This window comes from Lepisma saccharinum, chromosome 5 (genome assembly GCF_977018435.1).
Source record: "Lepisma saccharinum chromosome 5, izLepSacc3.1, whole genome shotgun sequence".
In the NCBI taxonomy this organism is placed as follows: Eukaryota; Metazoa; Arthropoda; class Insecta; order Zygentoma; family Lepismatidae; genus Lepisma; species Lepisma saccharinum.
In genome coordinates, this window is record NC_139233.1 from 29,288,016 (window position 1) to 29,309,103 (window position 21,088).

Consider the following 21,088-nt stretch of genomic DNA (forward strand, 5'->3'; position numbering starts at 1 on the left):
AATATCTAGCTTATGAAAAGGATACTGGAATAATGCTTCCTTCCCATAGAAAGCAAGCTCTCCTAATCCAAAAATAGCATTGTTCCTGACTTCCTCATTTGAGTCCTTTGCAACCTGCAAGAAGAGTGGCAACAGCTGGGGAACATACTCTGACACCCTGTGTCCTAAAGGCTCCATAGAATCCGACAGCGTTCCGATGCTGAAGGAGCGTTCTGCCACCGAACACTGAAGTTTCTGAAACAAGAGGACAAAAGTTAAAAATACACAGAAGTGAACAGCTGGCATACAAATAATGAAAAATGGAAAACAAAAAAAATATATCGCAAGATACTGTCTTAACCCATGATCAGTTGTGCTCGCTTGAGTCATGCCATTGGTCATGGGGAATGCCAAGCTCACCCTTGCTTTTCAGGCATATTTCACTACATTCTATTTTTTAAAAATTTATATTTTCTACTTCTAGAAATCTTATAATTGTTTCCCTTCTTTATTACACTAACAGCACTAACAAAAATTGTACATTCCTCAAAGTTGCCCTGAAGAACTATGGGGCAGTTCCATCTGTGCTTCACAAATCTGATATAATATAAAATAACTTAAGACACTTTCCATATTTTCTATCAATCAATACGACCAAAATATGTAGGTATACAAAACCTCACTAGAAACAGCGTAAACTTATTGATTAAATAATGTACAACTGTATATAAATAAATAAAAGTGTAACATAATCGGTTGCAGGTGAGCTCTGTGCTCACTCTGACAACACTCCTTTTGTTTTGAAACAATGAATTCAGAGTGTAGCCGCAAGTAACTGAAATACTATGTGGAAAAAATGAAAAGATTTCGTACCTTCAGAAAGTAGTGGTTATGTTAATGATTTTTGAAGAGGCATTTCATCGTAATATACTCCACGGTGCACATTTTAGCTAACACTGTTGCCGAGATTTCACACCATGTTTTCTAACGATATGATCAATGCGAGTGCTTCAAAATCATGTTAAACCAAGTTACCAGAGACTAACGAATCCAATACATTCAGGAAGATGGAAACAAATATTGCATGGAAGATGTGGAAAAAACAACTGAACAAGCTCAAAGTCAAGTCTTATATTTAATTGCTTGTTGCTTAATATTATTCATCAAAAGCAAAACATTTGCAATATATAAGAGATAGTGAATGTATAATTTATTTATATGTTGAGGAAATATCTTCCAATCAGTGGTGTAGCATTATTGAATTCCAATATGCCCGACGTTCCACGATTTAAAATGGGTAAAAAATGCACGAGTGTTGTAAATAAAAAGTAAAACCTTACTAATTTTATATGTGTTTGGGCTATATAACATTATAATAGCTATTTGTCTCTATATGTCTACAATGCTCCACTAAACAGCTCTCATTATAGCATTTTTCTAATCCCTTTGCTGGCCAGATGCCAGGGAGGTTTGGCGTACAGGGGTCTGTCTGCCTGCCTGGAGGGAAAGTTTGGATCTCTACAGTACATGCAAAATGCTCCCTCGCATGCTGGTGTACGGAGCAACTTGATTGGTTCTAGGGCTCATGTGGGTCACATGGGTTCCTGCTTTCTGATGCAGACGACAAACCTTCCCTGTTCGCGCTCCGTGTTCGTGATGTGAGATGCTACAATACGCAATATGACTCCCGTAAGTTTATCATGAGCAAAGTTCAACCTGTGGCTACTCTACAACTCAACCTGCAAAACTAAGGTATCGTTAAGAAAGTCTATTTGTTAGTTCATTTATATTTTGTCAAGGGAAATGTTTAGCATTCATTACTAAATCCTTAACATCAAATGATCTCTGAATGGAATTATTTTAAAATATTTATCAGTTTTTTTTTTTATGTCGCAACATTTTATGTAGTAGTCTGAATTACTAATCGGCACTGTCGGTAGAGTGTACGATAGGTGGATCATCTGCCGACCCCTGTGGCAGAGTAGTTAGCAAGGGTATTCTTTGTGAGCGTCCCTTCAACTTCATCAATGAACTTATAATATTCACTGATTTAGCAAACATCAGTTAACATGACAATGACAGATTTGATGACAATGAACATTCAAACTTCTTAAAAGCACAATTTGATTCATACATAATCACAAAATAATGATAAATTCAACTGGAAAGTTTCAACTTACTGTTCTGGATGCAAACAGAGGAAACAGGACTTTGAAATATGTTGAAAAATCATCTGGATTCATTGCCTTGCCAAGGTTTGGCACTATATCTCCAGCGCACTCTATGAGAAGTTCATCCTGTTCAGATTCCCTGTCTTCAGACTCTCCTTCCTCATCTGTGTCTTGACATTCAGTCTGAAAGTAATCAAATCAACTGTTATTGTTGCTGTTCATCTTGAACCAGTTAAAAAAAAAAGGGCAGATATTGATAGACTGCCGATAGAAAATTTATTCTCTTTCCATGACACTTTTCTACATCTTGGGTAATCCAAATGAAATAAATGATGAGACGAACACAATGATACACACCATGCTTTACCCAGGGTTTGAACTTAGGATCTCTGGCTTTAAAGCGTGTTGCACTGACCACTCTGACACAGAGGCCAGGCAATTACTGATACTGGGTGCCTCTGATTGTGTTGACATCTTGTAATGAAAAGGTCGTGATCAGTGATAGATAAATGAAAAGGTCGTGATCAGTGATAGATACATTCCCAATAGCCTATTTGAAGATAAAGTAGACTAAAAATAAACTGTGACAAACTTCTGATGACTATGAACCTTAATTTTACAAAATGAATAAATTCAAAAAAATTTTGTTAAAAAAATTATGTGCAGGGTGAAGCAAACAGGAAGATTTAAAAACATTCACAAAAAAATAGAGAGAGCAATATTATTTATTTCTTGAACGTGAATGTACTGTATAGGAGTGGAAATTACTAGTGTACTGAAAAATGTTCATTTTTTGAATATGGTGTCAATAAGATGGCATCCTTGGTGTTGCACACATTGTCGGAGTCTCAGAGTAAATCTGCCCATGACGTTGTGTAGCATCTCCAACAGAATGTTGTGGATCTCTTCCCGAATTCGCTCCTTCAAATCATCCCTGGTTCTTGGAGGGTTGTCCTTGAATACTTTGGATTTGAGGTAACCCCCAAAGAAAGTCAGGAGCTGCCAAGTCAGGTGAATGGGCAGGCTACGGAATATCGCCGAATCTGCTGATGAGACGACCAGGAAATGTGAGTCGAAGCACATCCATACACACTCTGGCAGTATGCTGGAAGAGTGTTTCTTCATCTGGATCATAGTCATCGAGGGCAATCAGAAAAAAAGTTACCAACATGTCAGCATAACATCCAGTGTTTACCGTCACTGTGTTACAGTGTTCATTTTCGAAAAAATAGGGGCCGATGATTCCATGAGATGGTAATGCACACCACACTGTTACTTTTCTGAATGGAGAGGCGTTTCATGGAGAGTGTGTGGATTATTTTTGGACCAATACTGAAAGTTTTGCCTGCTGACGAAGGCACTAAGGTGAAAGTGGATTTCGTTACTCCTCCATACGTTGTGAATTCTTTCTTCATGTTCTCCAATAACATTTAACATCTCTTGGCAAAAGCATATGTATTTCTCGTAATCTTGAGGTGTCAGGGCTTGCACTACCTGCATCTTGTATGGATGGTAGTGGAGGTCATTCCTCAAAATCCTTCTCACTGTTTGATTGCTGAGACCAAGTTCTGCACTGTGCCATCTAGCTGATTTTTGCGGACTTCGCCCTAAGGCTGCACACACCTAATACATATTCTCTGGGGCCCGGCATGATTTACACTACCACCTCTTTTCTTTGTTGTGCCAGCAGTGGATTCAAAACTTCTCACCCAAAGGCTAATAGCATTAGCAGAAGACACAGGAGCGTACAGGGGTAACAAACTCTCGACAGAAAGCACATTCAGCTCCAACAAAACTATCGGAGTTTTTGTAATATGTCTTTAAAGCAAACGCATGCTGCACACTCGACCAACGCTCCATCGCTACTGAAGCTTCCACCCCCAAGGTCACACCCCCCACTCTCATAACCCCAACCATGCCCGCCAGTCATTACTGAAATCTTACCGTTTGACTGCCTCTCGCAACGTCATGGCCAGATTTACTCTGATACTCCGATAATGTGTGCAACATCAAGGACGCCATCTTACTGACACCATATTTAAAAAAAATGAACATTTTTCAGGTACACTAGTAATTTCCACTCACGTATAGTATATTCATGTTCAAAAAATAACTAATATTTGCTCTCTCTATTTTTTGAGAGTTTTTTAAAAATCTTCCAGTCTCAATACCTTTTTCATGGAATCAAAATTACAAAATAATGCAAATTGCAAAAATTTAACATTTCTTGTGTTTTAAGCTTAAAAATGTATGATATTTACATGTGTATGACATGTCTTCCAAAATTTTATACCAAAAAAAGTATGGTGCATGTTATACATGGAATACTTCCTGCAGCCACATGAAACCATGTGTAAATAGGTGATTTCCATGATTTTCCACCTTCTCTCGGAACGTTTTGCACCACCAAGCAAAGTGACAGGGTTTTCACAGGAGATCAAGCATGCACATGCCATCACACAGGAGATGAAACATTAGTATTTGTAAAGCGAGAAACCTTTTGTGATACCAAGCCAAGTAGTGTAGTTTTGATGAAAATCAAGTGTGCACCTACAGACACATGGGAGCCGTAACATCGGTATTTTTAGCATGAGAAGTAATGGAAAACAACTTTCTCAAAAGTCATTTCCAATGTATGAAACTGTTACAAACAGCAATGTAATAATAGTTTTTCTTGTATGTACACATTTCTTGCATTATAGAATTATTTTCCTGTAGTTTACGGTTATTAGCAATGTAATAGACCATGTGACGTAAAAAATTATAGTCAGACTGGGATAAATCCCGGTGCAGGGAATGCCTTTATGGCAACCCACCATTGTGAGTAAATTGGGCAGCTACGAGTGAGTAGCGTAACCCGGTCACGGATATCTCCTATAATGGCTGGGGTTTCGACGTGGCACCCCATTACTGGTTGAAGATCTCCACACCTCCAGGTAGGATTGTGGGAGGGAGACTGGCAGTTTGCCAAGGACCTTACGGGCTGTAGGGACGCAGGTTATTTATTATTATATAGCAGCAACATTAGAATCCCTTCTCCCTGAAGCAGCCAGCAGAAAAACAGGACTTTGTCAAAATAACATTTCTGCAATGTGAATGGGGGCCCGTTCTTATGGTGGCACTACTTAGTTTAAAAGCAAAATGAAGGTATAATTTTAAGTACATTAGGTAGAAAAGTGTGCTAAAATAAAAACATGAATTTTGGGAAAAATAACTGATAAGTAAAAAAAATAAACAACTTTTTGAAAAAAAAATAAGGCCCACTTGATAACCAATATTTTACTGATCTGAACAACATGAATTGTTTATAAATTTACTTAAATTTTATCAAGGTGACTGCAAAGGGTTTTGCTTTGAAAACGAAACTGCATATTCATATATTTACTTTATAAAACCAGGGCATACAAATATGTTCATTTTGCATTACAAGCTAGTTATAATAATAACTCGTGGAGCAACAGCCCGCGAGGACCAAGGCACTACATAATGACTTCCAGCCTCACTTCTAACCACCGAAGTGGGAGACATCCAACCAGTTACGGGGTGAAGAGTGGTCATGACAACAAACCCCCAGTCGTTGTCGTAGATTTCCATGACTGGGTTACGCTACTAATTCGTAGCTCCCCAATTTCCTCACCATCGGTCCCATACACGTGCACGTGTCCTGTTGCCAGAGCCCAGCGCATGATGCCTTACACCGCACAGCCTCAGTGTGGTACGAGGGTTGCCATTTATGTATCCGGAACTGGCAACACTAATATATCCATCGTAAAGTTGAACATTTCTATGGTATATGTACCCAGAACGTTGTGCTTACGGAGGCTATTTTTGTTTGTTACAGGGACTCGAAAATTTCATTCGGAGGCCAACAATGGAATTAACTCGAGAACATTTTCAAGCAACGATTTTCTATGACTTTCGACGTGGATTATCTCAACAACAGCGCATCGATCAACTCACTTCGACTTTTGGCGATGAAGCACCATCTAAAAGCACTGTATCACTGGTTTAGTGAATTCAACCGTGGCAGTCGTTTGCTCACGGGCGAATCTAAAGAAGGCCGTCCAAAATTGGTTGTTGTGCCAGAAAACACTGATGCTGTGCGAGAACTGATAAAGCAAGATCGTCATGTGACATATCGTGAGATTGAGGCATCACTGGGCATTAGTGTGACTAGCATACATAAGATATTGCATGAACATTTAGCCGTGAAGAAGATTTGTTCGTGTTGGATCACACATAATTTGACAATCGCTCAAAAAAAGGATCGTGTCGATTGGTGCAAACAAATATGCACAAAATAATACAATCGTGGTGCTTCAAAAGCCGTGTATAACATCTACACAGGTGACGAATCTTGGATCTATGCATATGAGCCCAAAAGCAAACAGCAGTCGACAGTTTGGGTGTTCCAAGATGAGACAAACCCAACAAAAGTTGTTCATGCAAGAAGCTCTTCGAACCAAATGGTTGTCTGTTTTTTTGGGAAAAATGGACATGTGGCTACAGTGTCACTAGAGAATCGTAGAACCGTCAATTCTGAATGGTATACAACCATTTGTTTGCCAGAAGTCTTTGGGGAAATCAGAAAAAACAACCAGCGACGCAGGATCATTCTTCACCATGACAATGCGATTCTCACACACCGGTCCAAACAACTCAGTATTTGACCGGATAAAACCTTGAATTGGTGGGTCATCTGCCATATAGCTCTGATTTAGCACACAATGATTTATTTTTGTTCTCATACGTGAAGAATAAGCTACGTGGTGAACGATTTTCGATGCCAGAAGCGATTGATGCGTTCAAAATGCATGTTTTCGAGATACCTCAATCGGAATGGACAAAGTGCTATGAGAATTGGTTCAAACGTATGCAATAGTGCATCAATCATCATGGAGAATATTTTGAAAAACAATAAACCATATTCAATTACACATTTTTTTGGGTTTGTCATTCCGGATACTCGTACAAGCTAGAGTTAAGGGATTGGTCAAGATATCAGCATTGTTAGTTAGAAGTACCAATTTCAGCATTTGCAATAAAACTACAAATTTCAATTAGCACTGACAAGTGTTTCACGCTTATAATACCTTATTTTGCATGACGTCCTTGATGCAGTTCAAGACTGCTTCCTTGTGGCCCTCTCTTTCCAACACTGGTCCCTTTATTTCCTTGAGCAATTCCGTGAAGGCATCCAATGCAGACATCACCACTCCTCTCTCTGGATCAGTCCTAATGATCTCCGCAAGCTTAGGAATGAGCACTGATAACGCCCTCTGAAGAGCTGCAACAAAATATTTTAATTCAAAAATATAGTCTTGCACCTTCACAAGGTGAAACAATATGGGCTCAGCCAATATCAATTAGTAGTATCAGCTGACACCAGTGGTACTAGTATCAGAAAGTATTGGTTGGAATTTATTTCCGATACCTGCTGATATTTTTCTGGTGTTTTAGTCTTACGCAGAGTTTGCAATATATTCATGACACATTTTTTCCGAGTCTATTCTGAAAATTTGCAGTTTTAATTTATTTTGCACCAACATTGTGGAGAAAAATATATTTTTTGCTTACATACCAGGTATTTTAATATTTTGAGTATTTACAAAATGTTTAAATCAATGTGATTCATATAATTGAAGTGCAACACATACAAAATAATACTAACCCATGAACCAATTGTCATAATGGCCGCCAAGTGTTAGAACATGTTCAAATCGCATCCCACTAACTCATACATTTATAATCATATGCAACAGCTATATAGTTCTATTTGGTGCATTTCCTAGTGTGAAGTGTGACTGCGCCAGCTTTGTAGTTCCTGTGGTGTATTATTGAAGCAAAAACTCCAATAATGCCATGGCTCCTGGAATATGCAGAGGCAGCAGGAGCAGCACCACGGTAGTCAAATTACAGACTGGCACGGTAAGGGCAAACTTATGCAACATATGCAATGAGATAAAGTTAGCAATGCAAATGAGACAGTACACCACTGCTGAGGTCGTTCCAAAATCAGCAACATCGCAAAAAAAACAAATATAAAAATCAAGATCCCAAACTCACTAATTCTTAAATTTTTTACTTTCCGATTCTGGAGGGTTACAGATTAATAAATGCAATACATGTAAATGCAATGAAGCCTACGGATTATCTTCCAAACTTTGCAAGAACAAGATGTGATGTTGAGACAGGTCAAAAAGTATGTTATGGCAAGGTTGGCCAGAATCTAAGATTAAGGATTCAAATATAGATGCAAATGAGTTCAAAGTGCTGAGAAGAAGAAATTAACTACAATGTGAAAAAGATATATTGCTGTGGAATTCTACTTACTCGTTATTGTACCTAATGTAATGAGGCAACGAGTTTTAGAGAAAGCTCATGAGAATCACAATGGAATGTTTAAAATGAAATTGCTATTGCCTGAAAGATATTGGTGGCCTGGAATAGACAAGTGCATTGAAGATCACGTAAAATCATATGACGTATGTAATGCCGTAAAACTCGATACAAAAAAAAAAAAAAATATGATGATTGGAAAGGCGTAAGGAAGCTTTGGGAGAGAGCACACATGGATTTTTTTCTATTTTCAAGGAAAAGTGTTGCTTCTCGTTGTCCACGCATTTACTTTAATCAAACTGTTCACATATTTTATAGGGCCGTTTACTAGAAAAAGTCTTTCTATAACAAACATATATCTGTATGTATGGTGCAAAAAACCATACAAGCAATTTTAAGTTTGACTTCTTAAAACAATCGAATTAAATAAAAAAATCACTAAAAAATGATGGTTTTAATAAAAATCATGATTTTATCCACCCTGCTTCCAATTGACATCTATGACAAAGATTTAACAATGCTTCCCCATTGTGAGCATCCCATTTATTTTCAAGACACACTGTACAACTCAGTTCCTCACCAACATCAGATTCAGCTAAGAGACTACTCTAAAAAGTTACATTCCTTAGAACCGATGTCAGACATGGATATCTGCAAATCGAGATCCTGACAGACAGCAGTGGAAGTGGCACCATCACCTGATAGCATCGCCTTTCCCATGAAAACCTCATTAATTTTCCACTGACCTTTTTGCTTTACTGCATTGATTTTCGTAGGTTCTATCTATGGTTTCTCTTACACTCTGCATTTCGCTTTCTATGTTGAAAGTGTGAGTACCGCTGGAAGTGACACTTGCGATTAAGTCTGAAATATTCTTGAAACCAGTGACTTCAGAGTGAGGATCTTTAATAGATACACCTATGTCTTCCATACCTCGAAATCTACGTACTGAATTAACCTGAAAGTGAGTGTTGACCAACCCTGGTGTCTTATGAACATTCTTAATTCAGTTAGCACCTTCTAATCTCACAATTTCCCATCTAGTTAACACAAAACTACATTCAAACTGTGAATAATCTAGAACTTTTGATATTAATGAAGCTTCTTTTGTGATGGAACTTTACTCTGAAGATGTTGAATGGTCCTCCAAAGTATATATCTGATATATCCTATCTAACTTATACTGGTAGATTGCTTTGTGCATACCCTGCAATAGTTGTCGGAAGTAGCATGCTACTTGTAGTGTCACCACTGTAGCTTTTGCAATACAAGATTTGTAACTGTAGCTGTAGTGGCTCTATCCAGATAACTAAGTTGACATATATTCCGGCTATCAGCTATGGTTTTTTTAGCTGCATCGCTATTTTGGGGAGAAACATGCCTCGTTTGTGGCACACTTGAAAAAAAAAAAGGCCTCGTTTGCACCACCCAGGAACAAATTCTGTGGATATCCATGGCGTATGAGACAGCAAAATGGCATTAATTAAACTAGCGATTCATTCTCCTCTACAATGACAAAGCAATAGCAATTGCTCAGTATGTTAACAGCACTGATAAGTGTCAGTATATAGGCTCTCACCAGAAATTATTGTTACAAGAATTGTGATTATTTTCATCATAATATTTGTTCAATAATTTTAAAATTACAATACGTTTAGAACACTCAGGTCAACAGATCAGATTCCTCAATATACTGGGTGATTTTTTTTAACCTGAATCATTTGAATATCTTGAAAAAAAATCATCCTACAAAGAAATGTTCCAAATAAAAAGTTGATAGTTTGGAGGGGGAAGTTTAGTGGTGCAACAAAAGAACACCCCCTCCCCCTCTTGTAGGTGGGGCAGGGGGCAACTTTGAAATTTCAAATAGAAACCCCTATTTTTTATTACAGATTCGGATTTTATGGAAAAAAATACATAAGTTTTGTCTGAAACATTTTCTTCGATTTGTGATAGATGGCGCTATAATCGACAAATTTTCATTTCTTGAATGTTTACACTTTAAAACCAATGTATTTCATTTCGCAATTCATTTAAATTAAAAAAATAAAACATTTTTGTTCCAGGACTTGAAATTGTTGTAAAACAAATAAATTTATTTTGAAAATACAAAATTACTCGACAATTCTTAGCTCTAGATATCTCGATGGCTAGTAAACTACATTCACTTCTCAATTACATTAAGTGTTCAAAATGGTGACCTTCAACTTCAATACATTTATTGATCCGCGCTTCGAATGAATGTACACAACTTATGTATTTTTTTTCCGTAAAATCCGAATCTGTAATAAAAAATAGGAGTTTCTATTTGAAATTTCAAACCCGACCCACCTACAAGAGGGGGAGGGGGTGTTCTTTTGTTGCACCACTAAACTTCCCCCTCCAAACTATTAACTTTTTATTTGGAACATTTTTTTTGTAGGATGATTTTTCTTCAAGATATTCAAATGATTCAGGTTAAAAAAAATCAAAATGAAAATTTGTCGATTATAGCGCCATCTATCACAAATCGAAAAAAATGTTTCAGACAAAACTTTTGTATTTTTTTCCGTAAAATCCGAATCTGTAATAAAAAATAGGGGTTTTTATTTGAAATTTCAAAGTTGCCCCCTGCCCCACACAAGAGGGGGAGGGGGTGTTTTTTTGTTGCACCACTAAACTTCCCCCTCCAAACTATCAACTTTTTATTTGGAACATTTTTTTGTAGGATGATTTTTTTTCAAGATATTCAAATGATTCAGGTTAAAAAAATCACCCAGTATAATATGATATTGTAGTAGGGAGGGGACTGATTAATCGGTACTCTATCCACAAAATTACAGATTATTTTACTGATCCAATATAGCGATAAATATCTGATAATTTAGTGCAAAATTCTGCCATTTTGTTGTAATTTTTATGGATAATCTCCACGCCCTACTTTCTAAAAAGTAAATGTCTAAATATGCAATTTCTTTTGCAATGCAGTCAACTTGAAACACACATTTATTAAGGTCAATGTACCTTTCAGGTTCTTCACGGACCATTTCTAATTTTGTATTGGATCGGTAGAATATCAGTTATCGGTATCAGTAAATTTTATATCGGTACTTTATCAGTATCGGCAAAACTTTCATCTCGGCCCATCGATATGATATTGTAAAAAGTACGAGTTATTGACTTCCCTGCGGAAATGACAATTTTCTTTAGTTAATATACAATTACCAAATGTTTTCCTACTTTTACTCTAACTTTCACTAATCATGGCAATGAGGATGAATAGTTTATTTAGTATTTTCTTATCTAGAGTAGCTACCTGTCACTTTTGGCAAATTGTGAGAAAGAGGAAGAATGATGATGAGTAGTGTGGGGAATAGAGGAGCAGGAGCATCCCAGCCTTCCAATTAGGCACCTTTCCTAGTTTTTGATTTAAGTCCACTTTATGCACAGATAAACTAATCAAGACTAGATCTGAAGCAATATGTGCCTCCGCCGGGTATCAAACCTGGGGACCTTTGATTACAATGTGTCTTCATGGAGGCATTCCCAACAGGAAAACTTACGTAAAGCATCGCTCTGAATGTTTGTCATTTATACCATAGAAGCATCCACCAGCTAACACCAAGGTTCAAGGATAAGAAGATAAATATCACATTTTTATGTTATTCCCCTTTTCCACAACACGTTATAGTTAATTTTGATGCATATAATTAATTCCAATTATTTTAAAAAAAGTAGTCAGTGACAGAAATATTTTTGATATGACTTAATGAGAACACACACCTCGTTTCATTAATCTTCCACGTGGGCAACAGGAATATTTAATAAGAAAAATGATCGTTACAAAGCATAGTTTACCCTCCAATTATTGCTCCTTCCATCATTTCATTATTTAAATGTGCCCAGATGGTAAAACAGCCCCACACGTACCTCCGTAGGCATAGTAAGATGGACTCTTGAATACCAGACAACAAAACAAACAGGGACCAGTGACATATCAACATGGTGGATCGTGTTTTGAGTGCCTCATGGCCTCACAACTTTTGATACTTCGATTTTTACCTTAAACTGAATGGGCAGATAAGCGAGGATGCACAGGGTGTATGGTGTGTTTCTAAAATCGTTGTACATAAAACTTTTAGTGGAAATGTCAGTTATAGAAGAATTATTTTATCTTAAAAATGGATATCACACATAATTATGTATGTATGAAAATCTGGTTGCCCATCATGTTCACGATAATTATCATCCTTGAAATAGTCAGTAAGATATTGGCCTATTTTTCGTTCAAAATACTGCTTTCATATCAGTCTGTTAAAAAATGAGATATTTATGTTCAAGATAGATATGCTGACATATGAACATATAATCGTACTAAATTTTATTTGTGTATAGTTGTAATCATTAATTTGGATAACACCCTAATTGCAATAGGCATATATCAAATTTGAATTGATATGCCACTTACATAGGTATGTTATTCTCAAACATTAGAAATAAAAATAAGTAACTGAAGTAAGACTGTTATCAAAATTATTGAATGATGGGAATCATGATGATAAATATGGTAACAATCTATTTTCCAGTAAGTACAACTATCATACTAGGGGCTTCTTTTGAATATCCAGAAGGTTGTTTTAAGTTGTTTTTTTTATGCAGAAGTAGCACAAAAGTAGCAAAGCTACATTTTGGAAGAGTAGCTGTAGTTGTGGTGAAGCTACTTTTAAAGTGTAGTGTTCTATTCACTGCCCGGCACTTCAGAAACTAACTTATTCACTAGAGTTTCATATTTCTTTTCTAACTATTTGTCATTTTCATATATTCTATCCTGTATTGTGAGGCAGACAAAGTAAGGTCATGAAGATCTTTACTACTTCCGACAGTGTCATTTCAACTCCATCATGCATTTGTTGGTTTGAAGCAACTGATTCAAGTTTCCCTACTAATTCACTGCTGTAAGCTTGGATTTCAGTATCTGACTACTTTGTTTAAGTTCAGCTCTAACCGAATTCTCTCGGGGAGAAAAAGTTCTTAGGTCTCCCTCCCAGGAGGTTCACTGTACGAGTCCCATAGCCAGACCCCAGTGCAAACAAGCTAGAGTTCAGGAAGATATCAGCATTGTATTTTTCACTAATTTCCCCTCGGTCTCTTACTGCTCTCTATAGGTTCAGATTTCAGCAATTCTGTGCTTTCTTTGGATGCTTGGTACTCTCTTTAAGTTCAGATTTCAGTAACTATGTGCTTTCTTTGGATGCTTGGAACAGTTCATTGTACCTTTCATCACTCTGTTTGATGAAAGCAAATATTACTGGATCTTGTTCAGTACCCATTTTGGAAAGTCCAAGATTATGAGACTCAGTGGCTGAGGTGATACTGCTATTACTTAAGTTAATTTCCTATAACATGCAATAATATTTGATATTATCTATTGATCAAGAATTCAACAATGAAAGTTTCAAAATGAAGAGTTAAGTGAATTGTATATTTTCTGATACATTCAATCCTTATTTGATTTGTTGAAAATAGGAGTTACAAATTTACCCATTTCCAAAGCTTCAGGTATACCCAACGAGAATTTGAACCGGTATGATTCTAGAGGGAGGTACGGACCGTAACGGAACCGATGCTCAGAGAAGGATTAAGTCCCATGCTTTTTGGTACGGGTATTTTAACGTTCCAGTCTGTGTACCCAAAGCTGTTGTCTCCGAAACTCTCTCCAGTACAAAAGGAACAGTACAGTAGAAGTGTTACTGTTTGCCTTACCAAGTGGTTCTGGTATTTTCCTCGGAACGGTTTGCAGCACTTGAGCTGGTACATGGTACCAGGTATGAAAAGAATGTAGAATGGTGACAAATAACAATGAATTGCGTTACATTGCAGGTCCTTGGTATATACACACTTAAGACGTTGAAAACATAACAATTACGTTAGGTGAGATTATGCTAGGTGCAGTAAAAACAAAACCAGTAGCAGAAGATGAAGAAGAAAGAGAATAATATAAGTTAGACGTAAGGAAAGTTGTCTGCTGTTGCTCTTAACCCACAAAGTCCCAGAGTACTTCTTTTTTTCTTGAATTTTTATTTATTTTGGTATATTTACTTCTGATGATGAAATATGAGTGACTCAATCGAAATTTTCTGTTTGCCATGCACTATTTGTTAGGGAATAGCTGATCTCACATGAGATCATTGGGACCTCAAGGGTAAAAATTAGGAATGAATAATAGAAAATATACTACATTACCATTTTATTTCAGGTTGAATACACATTCTATATGGATATGCAGTTACAACATGACAAATTGCCTACCACTGTGCCGGAGTGGTCAGCACATTTGCTATGACGGCATGGGTCCCTCATTGGAATACTGACCTGGGCATGGATGTTTGAGAGTGTCCATTTATACATTTCATCATATCATCACTCATCCCCATCTTCGCAAATAAGCCAAAAGTGGCACAAATGGTGAAGTAAAATAAAGCAAATGAAGTTAAAGATGCTATTAAAAGGCTAAAGAATAACAAAGCACCTGGCATTGATTTAATACCAGCTGAGTTACTTAAATATGGTGGAAATTCGTTAATATGTCAAATTCATAAATTAATTTGTTTAATATGGAATAAAGAAGAAATACCTCAACAGTGGAAAGATTCCATAATTGTTCCTGTGTTTAAAAAAGGTGATAAAATGAACTGCAATAATTACCGTGGAATTTCTCTACTCTCAACAACATATAAAATATTATCTAACATTCTTTTAACAAGACTAACCCCATATGCTAATGAAATTATATGTGATTATCAATGTGGATTTAAATGTAACAGATCAACTACAGATCAAATTTTTCACATTAGACAGACACTTGAAAAAAAGTGGGAATATAATCAAAATGTCCATCAGCTTTCCATTGATTTCAAAAAAGCATATGATTCGGTCAAAAGAGAGAAATTATATACGAGGGGTGTATCATAAAGAATTACACTTTATTGTATTCGATACATACAGACATAGATACATTTAATCGGCTATATGCACTTTCTCAACATAGTCCCCCAGGAGCTGTAGACACTTACGCCAGCGGTGTTGAAGTCGTTCGAGACCAGTTTTGAAACCAGTTCTTTGGAGTTGTGTGCACCCATCGCTGGACAGCCTCATGGAGTTCCTCACAATTGTTGAAATGGTGACAACGCAGGGGCTTCTTCATGGCACCAAACAAGTGAAAATCGGACGGTGCCAAATCAGGAGAGTATGCTGGATGTGGTAACACCTTGAAACCCAGTCGGTCAATAGCAGCTGTTGTTTCACGACTGGTGTGCGGCCGGGCATTGTCATGTTGGAGAAGCACACCTTTGCCCCATTTGCCTTGCCTCTTCTTTTGAATTGCACGACGCAACCGCGTCAGTGTTTCCACGTAGACTGCACTGTTAACGGTGGTTCCCCTCGGTAGCCAATCAATGAGGATGATGCCATCACTATCCCAAAACACAGTGGCCATTTGTTTCCCAGCCGTGGGCGCTGTTTTGAATTTCTTGGGTGGGGGGCTACCCTTATGTTTCCACTGCATGGATTGGGATTTGGTTTCCGGTTCGTGGTAATGCAGCCACACTTCATCACCTGTCACAAGCTTCCCCATGAAATCAGCTGGATTCTGGTTGTAAAGTTCCAAAAGCTCCCTGGAAATGTATACGCGTTGTTGTTTGTGGCATGCGTTAAGACATTTCGGTACCCACCGAGCTGACACTTTACCCATTTTCAAGTCACTGTGCACAATGCGTTGCAGGGTTCGTCTGCTTAATCCCGTAATCCTCTCCAGTTCCGTAAACGTCACACGCCTGTTCTCCAGTATGACATTTTCCACACGCGCGATGTTTGCGTCTGTTTTCACACTCACATGTCGCCCTGGACTATTTCCCTTCTCCGTCGACGTTTTACCTTTTTTCCAGCCAGTTACCCAATTATACACCGTTTTCCGTGACACTGCATACTCGCCACACACAGCCACTAACCGTCTATGGATACATGCCGTTGTTTCCCCTTCCTTCCACAAAAACCAACTCGTCCATCGTTGACCACGTTCATCTTGTTCCATGTTGTCCGCAACAGCACTCGTGACGTTGTGCTTTGACGGCTGCACAGGCCACAGACTACGCACTGTCACACGGTGCTGCAACCTGGCGGTAGACAAGGTACCTATGTGCCCATCCTGCGCAGTGCGTGGAATTACGCCATTTCATTTTGCATTAAAACAATAAAGTTTAATTCTTTATGATACGCCCCTCGTAACATATTAGTAGAGTTTGGAATACTTAAGAAGCTTGTTAGTATGATAAAAGTATGCACTAGTGAAACAAAGTAAAATTCGTGTGGGTATTAATTAATGTGTCTGACAAATTTACAATTCATGATGGGTTAAAACAAGGAGATGCATTATCTTCATGTCTCTTCAATTTTGCCTTAGAATATGCTGTTAGGAAGGTAAAAGAAACTAAAGAAGGACTAAAATTAAATGGTGTGACTCAGTTGTTAGCATATGCAGATGATGTAGACTTATTAGGCGATGATATAAATACAATTAAGAATAATGCTAAAATATTTTTCAAAACTGCTAAAGAGATAGGTTTGGAAGTTAACAAAGAGAAAACTAAATATATGCTTACAGGCCGAAATCAAGTGTTAGGTAATAATCAAAATCTAATTATTGATAACAACTTGTTTCAACCAGTTTCCAAATTCAAATACTTAGGAGTAATATTAACAAGTGAAAATATATTAAAGAGGAAATAAAAAGTAGGCTTAATTCAGGAAATGCATGTTACTTCTCTCTTCATAAACTTTTGTCTTCTCGTTTAATATCTAAGAAATTAAAAGTTAAAATATACAAAACAGTAATTTTGCCTGTAGTATTATATGGGTGTGAAACTTGGTCCCTTACATTGAAAGAGGAACATAAATTGAGAGTATTTGAAAATAAGATCCTTAGGAAAATATTTGAACCTAAAAGGGATGAGGAGACAGGTGAGTGGAGAAGGTTACATAATTTAGAATTACATAATTTGTAATTCATGTCCAGATATTATTAGAATAATTAAATCAAGAAGACTTAGGTGGGCAGGCCACGTGGCACGAATGGGAGAGGAAAGAGGAGTTTACAGAATTCTTGTTGGGAAACCTGATGGTAAGAGACCTATAGGAAGGCCAAGACGAAGATGGAGGGACAACGTTGAGATAGACCTAAAGAAAATCGGTAGGGATGGAAAAGAGTATATAGATCTTGCTCAGGATAGGGACAGATGGAAGGCCTGTGTTGCTGCAGCCATGAACCTTCGGGTTTAAGAAGGCTAGAGAGTAAGTGAGTTAGTCAATAGTAATAAAAGCAAAAATAAGTGGTTATTTTGCATGACTCATCTACCAAACTCTCGATTTCATTTGGAAGTCTAAAAATATGCAAAGCAGAAAATACAGAATATTGTTGACAAAGTAAACTAACCTATCAGAATAATTTTAGTAACTGGACTGTTGTCATTCTACCTGAGAACCAAAATGTCATTGCTCCTGTTGAAACAATAATTAAAATCCCCTTGTTTCATTTCTTTCATGGTTTTAACATTCATAATTGGGCACTTGTCTTATGCAGCTCCCTAACTGTACAACTTGCTCAAAATCCAATTTCCTTTAACTAAATTAAAAGTGGACACTGAACTGCATGAAATTTATTTTCAATATGTCTAGGAGGGGACACATTTTAAAAGATTTGTTAACAGTTTTGAGATTTATCAATATGTCATTATTTTTCACTTGTTTCTTGTATTATTATTATTATTATTATTATTTATATATCTTATATTTTGCACAAATTGTGGTGCCAACTCGTTTTATCTTCCTAACTTGCACAACATTATATTCAGCACTAGTCACTTAGGTTTTATGATTGAACTCGATCTCCTGAAATTGTATTAATACCACCTTCATTCATTTCATCATCTTCATTGATTGAGCCAGCAAGATTCCTGTTATAACACACTTCCTGTGGGCCTGGCACCTTACTTACATTAGCTACACCATCATTGGCACCTTCATCTTCAACACTGAGGAAATATACTTTGTCTGGCGGTAGAACGACAACTTCTATATCGCTAACTGATTAATTTTCACTAAGATCATATAGGATAGCTGTATTTCTTCAATTGGATACGTTTAAATATGAGATAAACACGACATTGTTCTTCCAACAATCACAAAGAGTAAGGTAGGGTAAAAGTTCTCCATGCATATAGAACCATGCCATGAAGGCACATTTAGGGGGTAGGGCCTAACTCATTCTCGATCTCAGCCATTTTTGGTGGTGATGTGAGTCAGCACCACACTCTGGCTGCCCTTAACTCCCAGGGTTGCCTCCAGGTACTCATTGATTTTATGCTGGGTGAATCCCAGAGCCGCTTTATGCAGAGACAAGGACAGAAAAATTCTGACCTCACATCATCCATCCCAGGAATCGATCCCGGATCTGTCGCATGGCAGTCAAGACACCCTACAGACTTCTTTTTTTTTTTTTTTTTTAAAGGAAAGCCCCTAAGCAGCAGATTTTCCCATCACACATCGATCACTCATACCATATTTTTACTCAATTCTCTATATCGTTTTCTCTCAAGACAACACAAACATCCATGTCCAAGCCAGGACCCCTGGCATCGTAGCATGCTGAGCTAACCACTCCACCACAAAGGTCGACAAACCATCTAACCTCTTCTAACAATCACAAAGAGTAACTGCAAGAACTAGTACTAAACATCAATGCAGTACTTGTCGCTAATCGTTCAACGTAAACAACGAAGTGCGATTTACAAACTATCAGTGTTGCTAGTTCAGAAATGCACAAGTCCCAGCGATTTCATATGAGATTACTGTTTTGTTAGCAAGGAAAAAGGTATGATGTTATTTATTTACCTTGACCAAAATTACTTTATGCTGACTTGAAACTGTTGACGATAAAATTAAAGTACAATTGACCTCAGTATTCTAAATTAAAAATTAATAACAATTCTCGGTAACCATTGAGAGAAAGATAGAACAGAATTTTCAACTACTAAAAATCATTGTTTTAGTACAGACCACTAAATTCTATTTACATTATAAACAAATCATGGACCTTGAAAAATGACATGAAAGTGTGTTAATAATTATTGCAAAATATTTAGTAGAATCACAGTTTTCTGAGGAGATCTCGTACAAAATTTCGTTCGCCTGCTCCACAGTTAGATGGGACAGAGGGTGAGGGTGTTGAAACGTAAAGTTGTTAAGCATTTCTTTCTTCTTTTACTGCAATATAGACTGGCTTGATCAGCATATGTAGTGTTTTCTTTTTTCTGTCATGAAAATAAAGCTTAATCGTGTTACCATTGGACATTTTTCACGAAAAAGGGAGTGATGAAAATGGAATTTTGCTTAAAAAAAAATAATAATCCATTTTCCAGTAGTGGTTTACATGAAGCTTTGGCACACTATGTAGAAATTTCAGCGAAAAATGCAGGCTTGACCAGGACTCGAACCAGAGTCTCTGGCATACCGTACCAGCCTGATTTTTCACTGCTGGTGTTTTACCTGTGTGGAATTGTCTCTGCTACTTCTACCGCAACAGGAACTGTTACCTTTGAAATTATGTTGATGTTGCCTTGTTCCTTCCACCATAGTGTTTCAAAGCAACAAGAGCCCGTTACAGTAGCACTGACAATTCCACACAGGTGAAATGGTGACGGTGAAAAATCAGGCGAAGCCAGGGTGGCTCGGTAGCTCAGTTGGTAGAGCAATGGCACAGTATGCTAAAGACTCGGGTTCAAGTTCTGGTCGACCCTGTATTTTTTGCTGAAATTTCTACATAGTAGAGACTTCTTCAGAAAATTCCACACTTAAGGGGTTAATCAATATTTTGAACAAACATTCATTGTTACACTATCCAAGCATTGGTATCGATATCGGATGGAATTGGTTCGAGTATCGGCATCAGTACAGGTTTCAGTTCAAAGTGGTATTGGCACAGCCCCAGAAACAATACATCATTCAATGAAATGAAAAATCTTATGTATATATAATGAGCACATTGCTGACATCAAAGGTAAAAAGGAAAATAATGGCTCATTGCAATCAAGTTAGCATCAACACAGAAGGATAAAAAAGAACTTCAACTACAAAAATACCTGTGGAAAATTGTCAGATAATTTCATTAATTTTTTTCATTCCAAGGCTATAATGATCGCAGGTTCAACAGGCAGCTGACCTATATCTATCCACCCATTGTCTTTGGGACATGTACCTTGATGAGTGTCAACAACCTTAGTTGCGAAGTAAAAGCTGTAGGGATAAGAACTATCCAGTTACAACATTGCCAAGCATATGCCTGCCTTTGTCAATTGTTTTCATTCGCTTGTTTGTACAATGTTTGGTTGTTTCGTGTACTAATTTTCCATGCTTTGTGCACTATTGTACAAATTTTATCCAGTAACAGAGCTGATCAACTCCCCTTCATTTTACACTACATTTGTTAACCTGCTGTGTATCCCATGCTCATTTGTTTCATCCTGCCAGCAACTTTCGGTGGCCGATGCCAGTCGAAGAGAATTCAACTG

At 37.3% G+C, this 21,088-nt stretch overlaps 1 protein-coding gene across 1 annotated transcript in view; it reads right to left on the reverse strand.

The window, feature by feature from the left end:
• LOC145987736 (importin-4-like) overlaps nt 1–21,088 on the reverse strand; it is a 128,433-nt gene that overhangs the window by 30,731 nt on the left and 76,614 nt on the right. The window contains exons 14-16 of the mRNA XM_083122393.1: nt 7,244–7,437; nt 2,160–2,333; nt 26–234 (exon numbers count right to left, since the gene is read on the reverse strand). Of these exons, the coding sequence (XP_082978519.1) occupies nt 26–234; nt 2,160–2,333; nt 7,244–7,437 (577 nt within the window). The remainder of the gene's footprint in view (nt 1–25; nt 235–2,159; nt 2,334–7,243; nt 7,438–21,088) is intronic.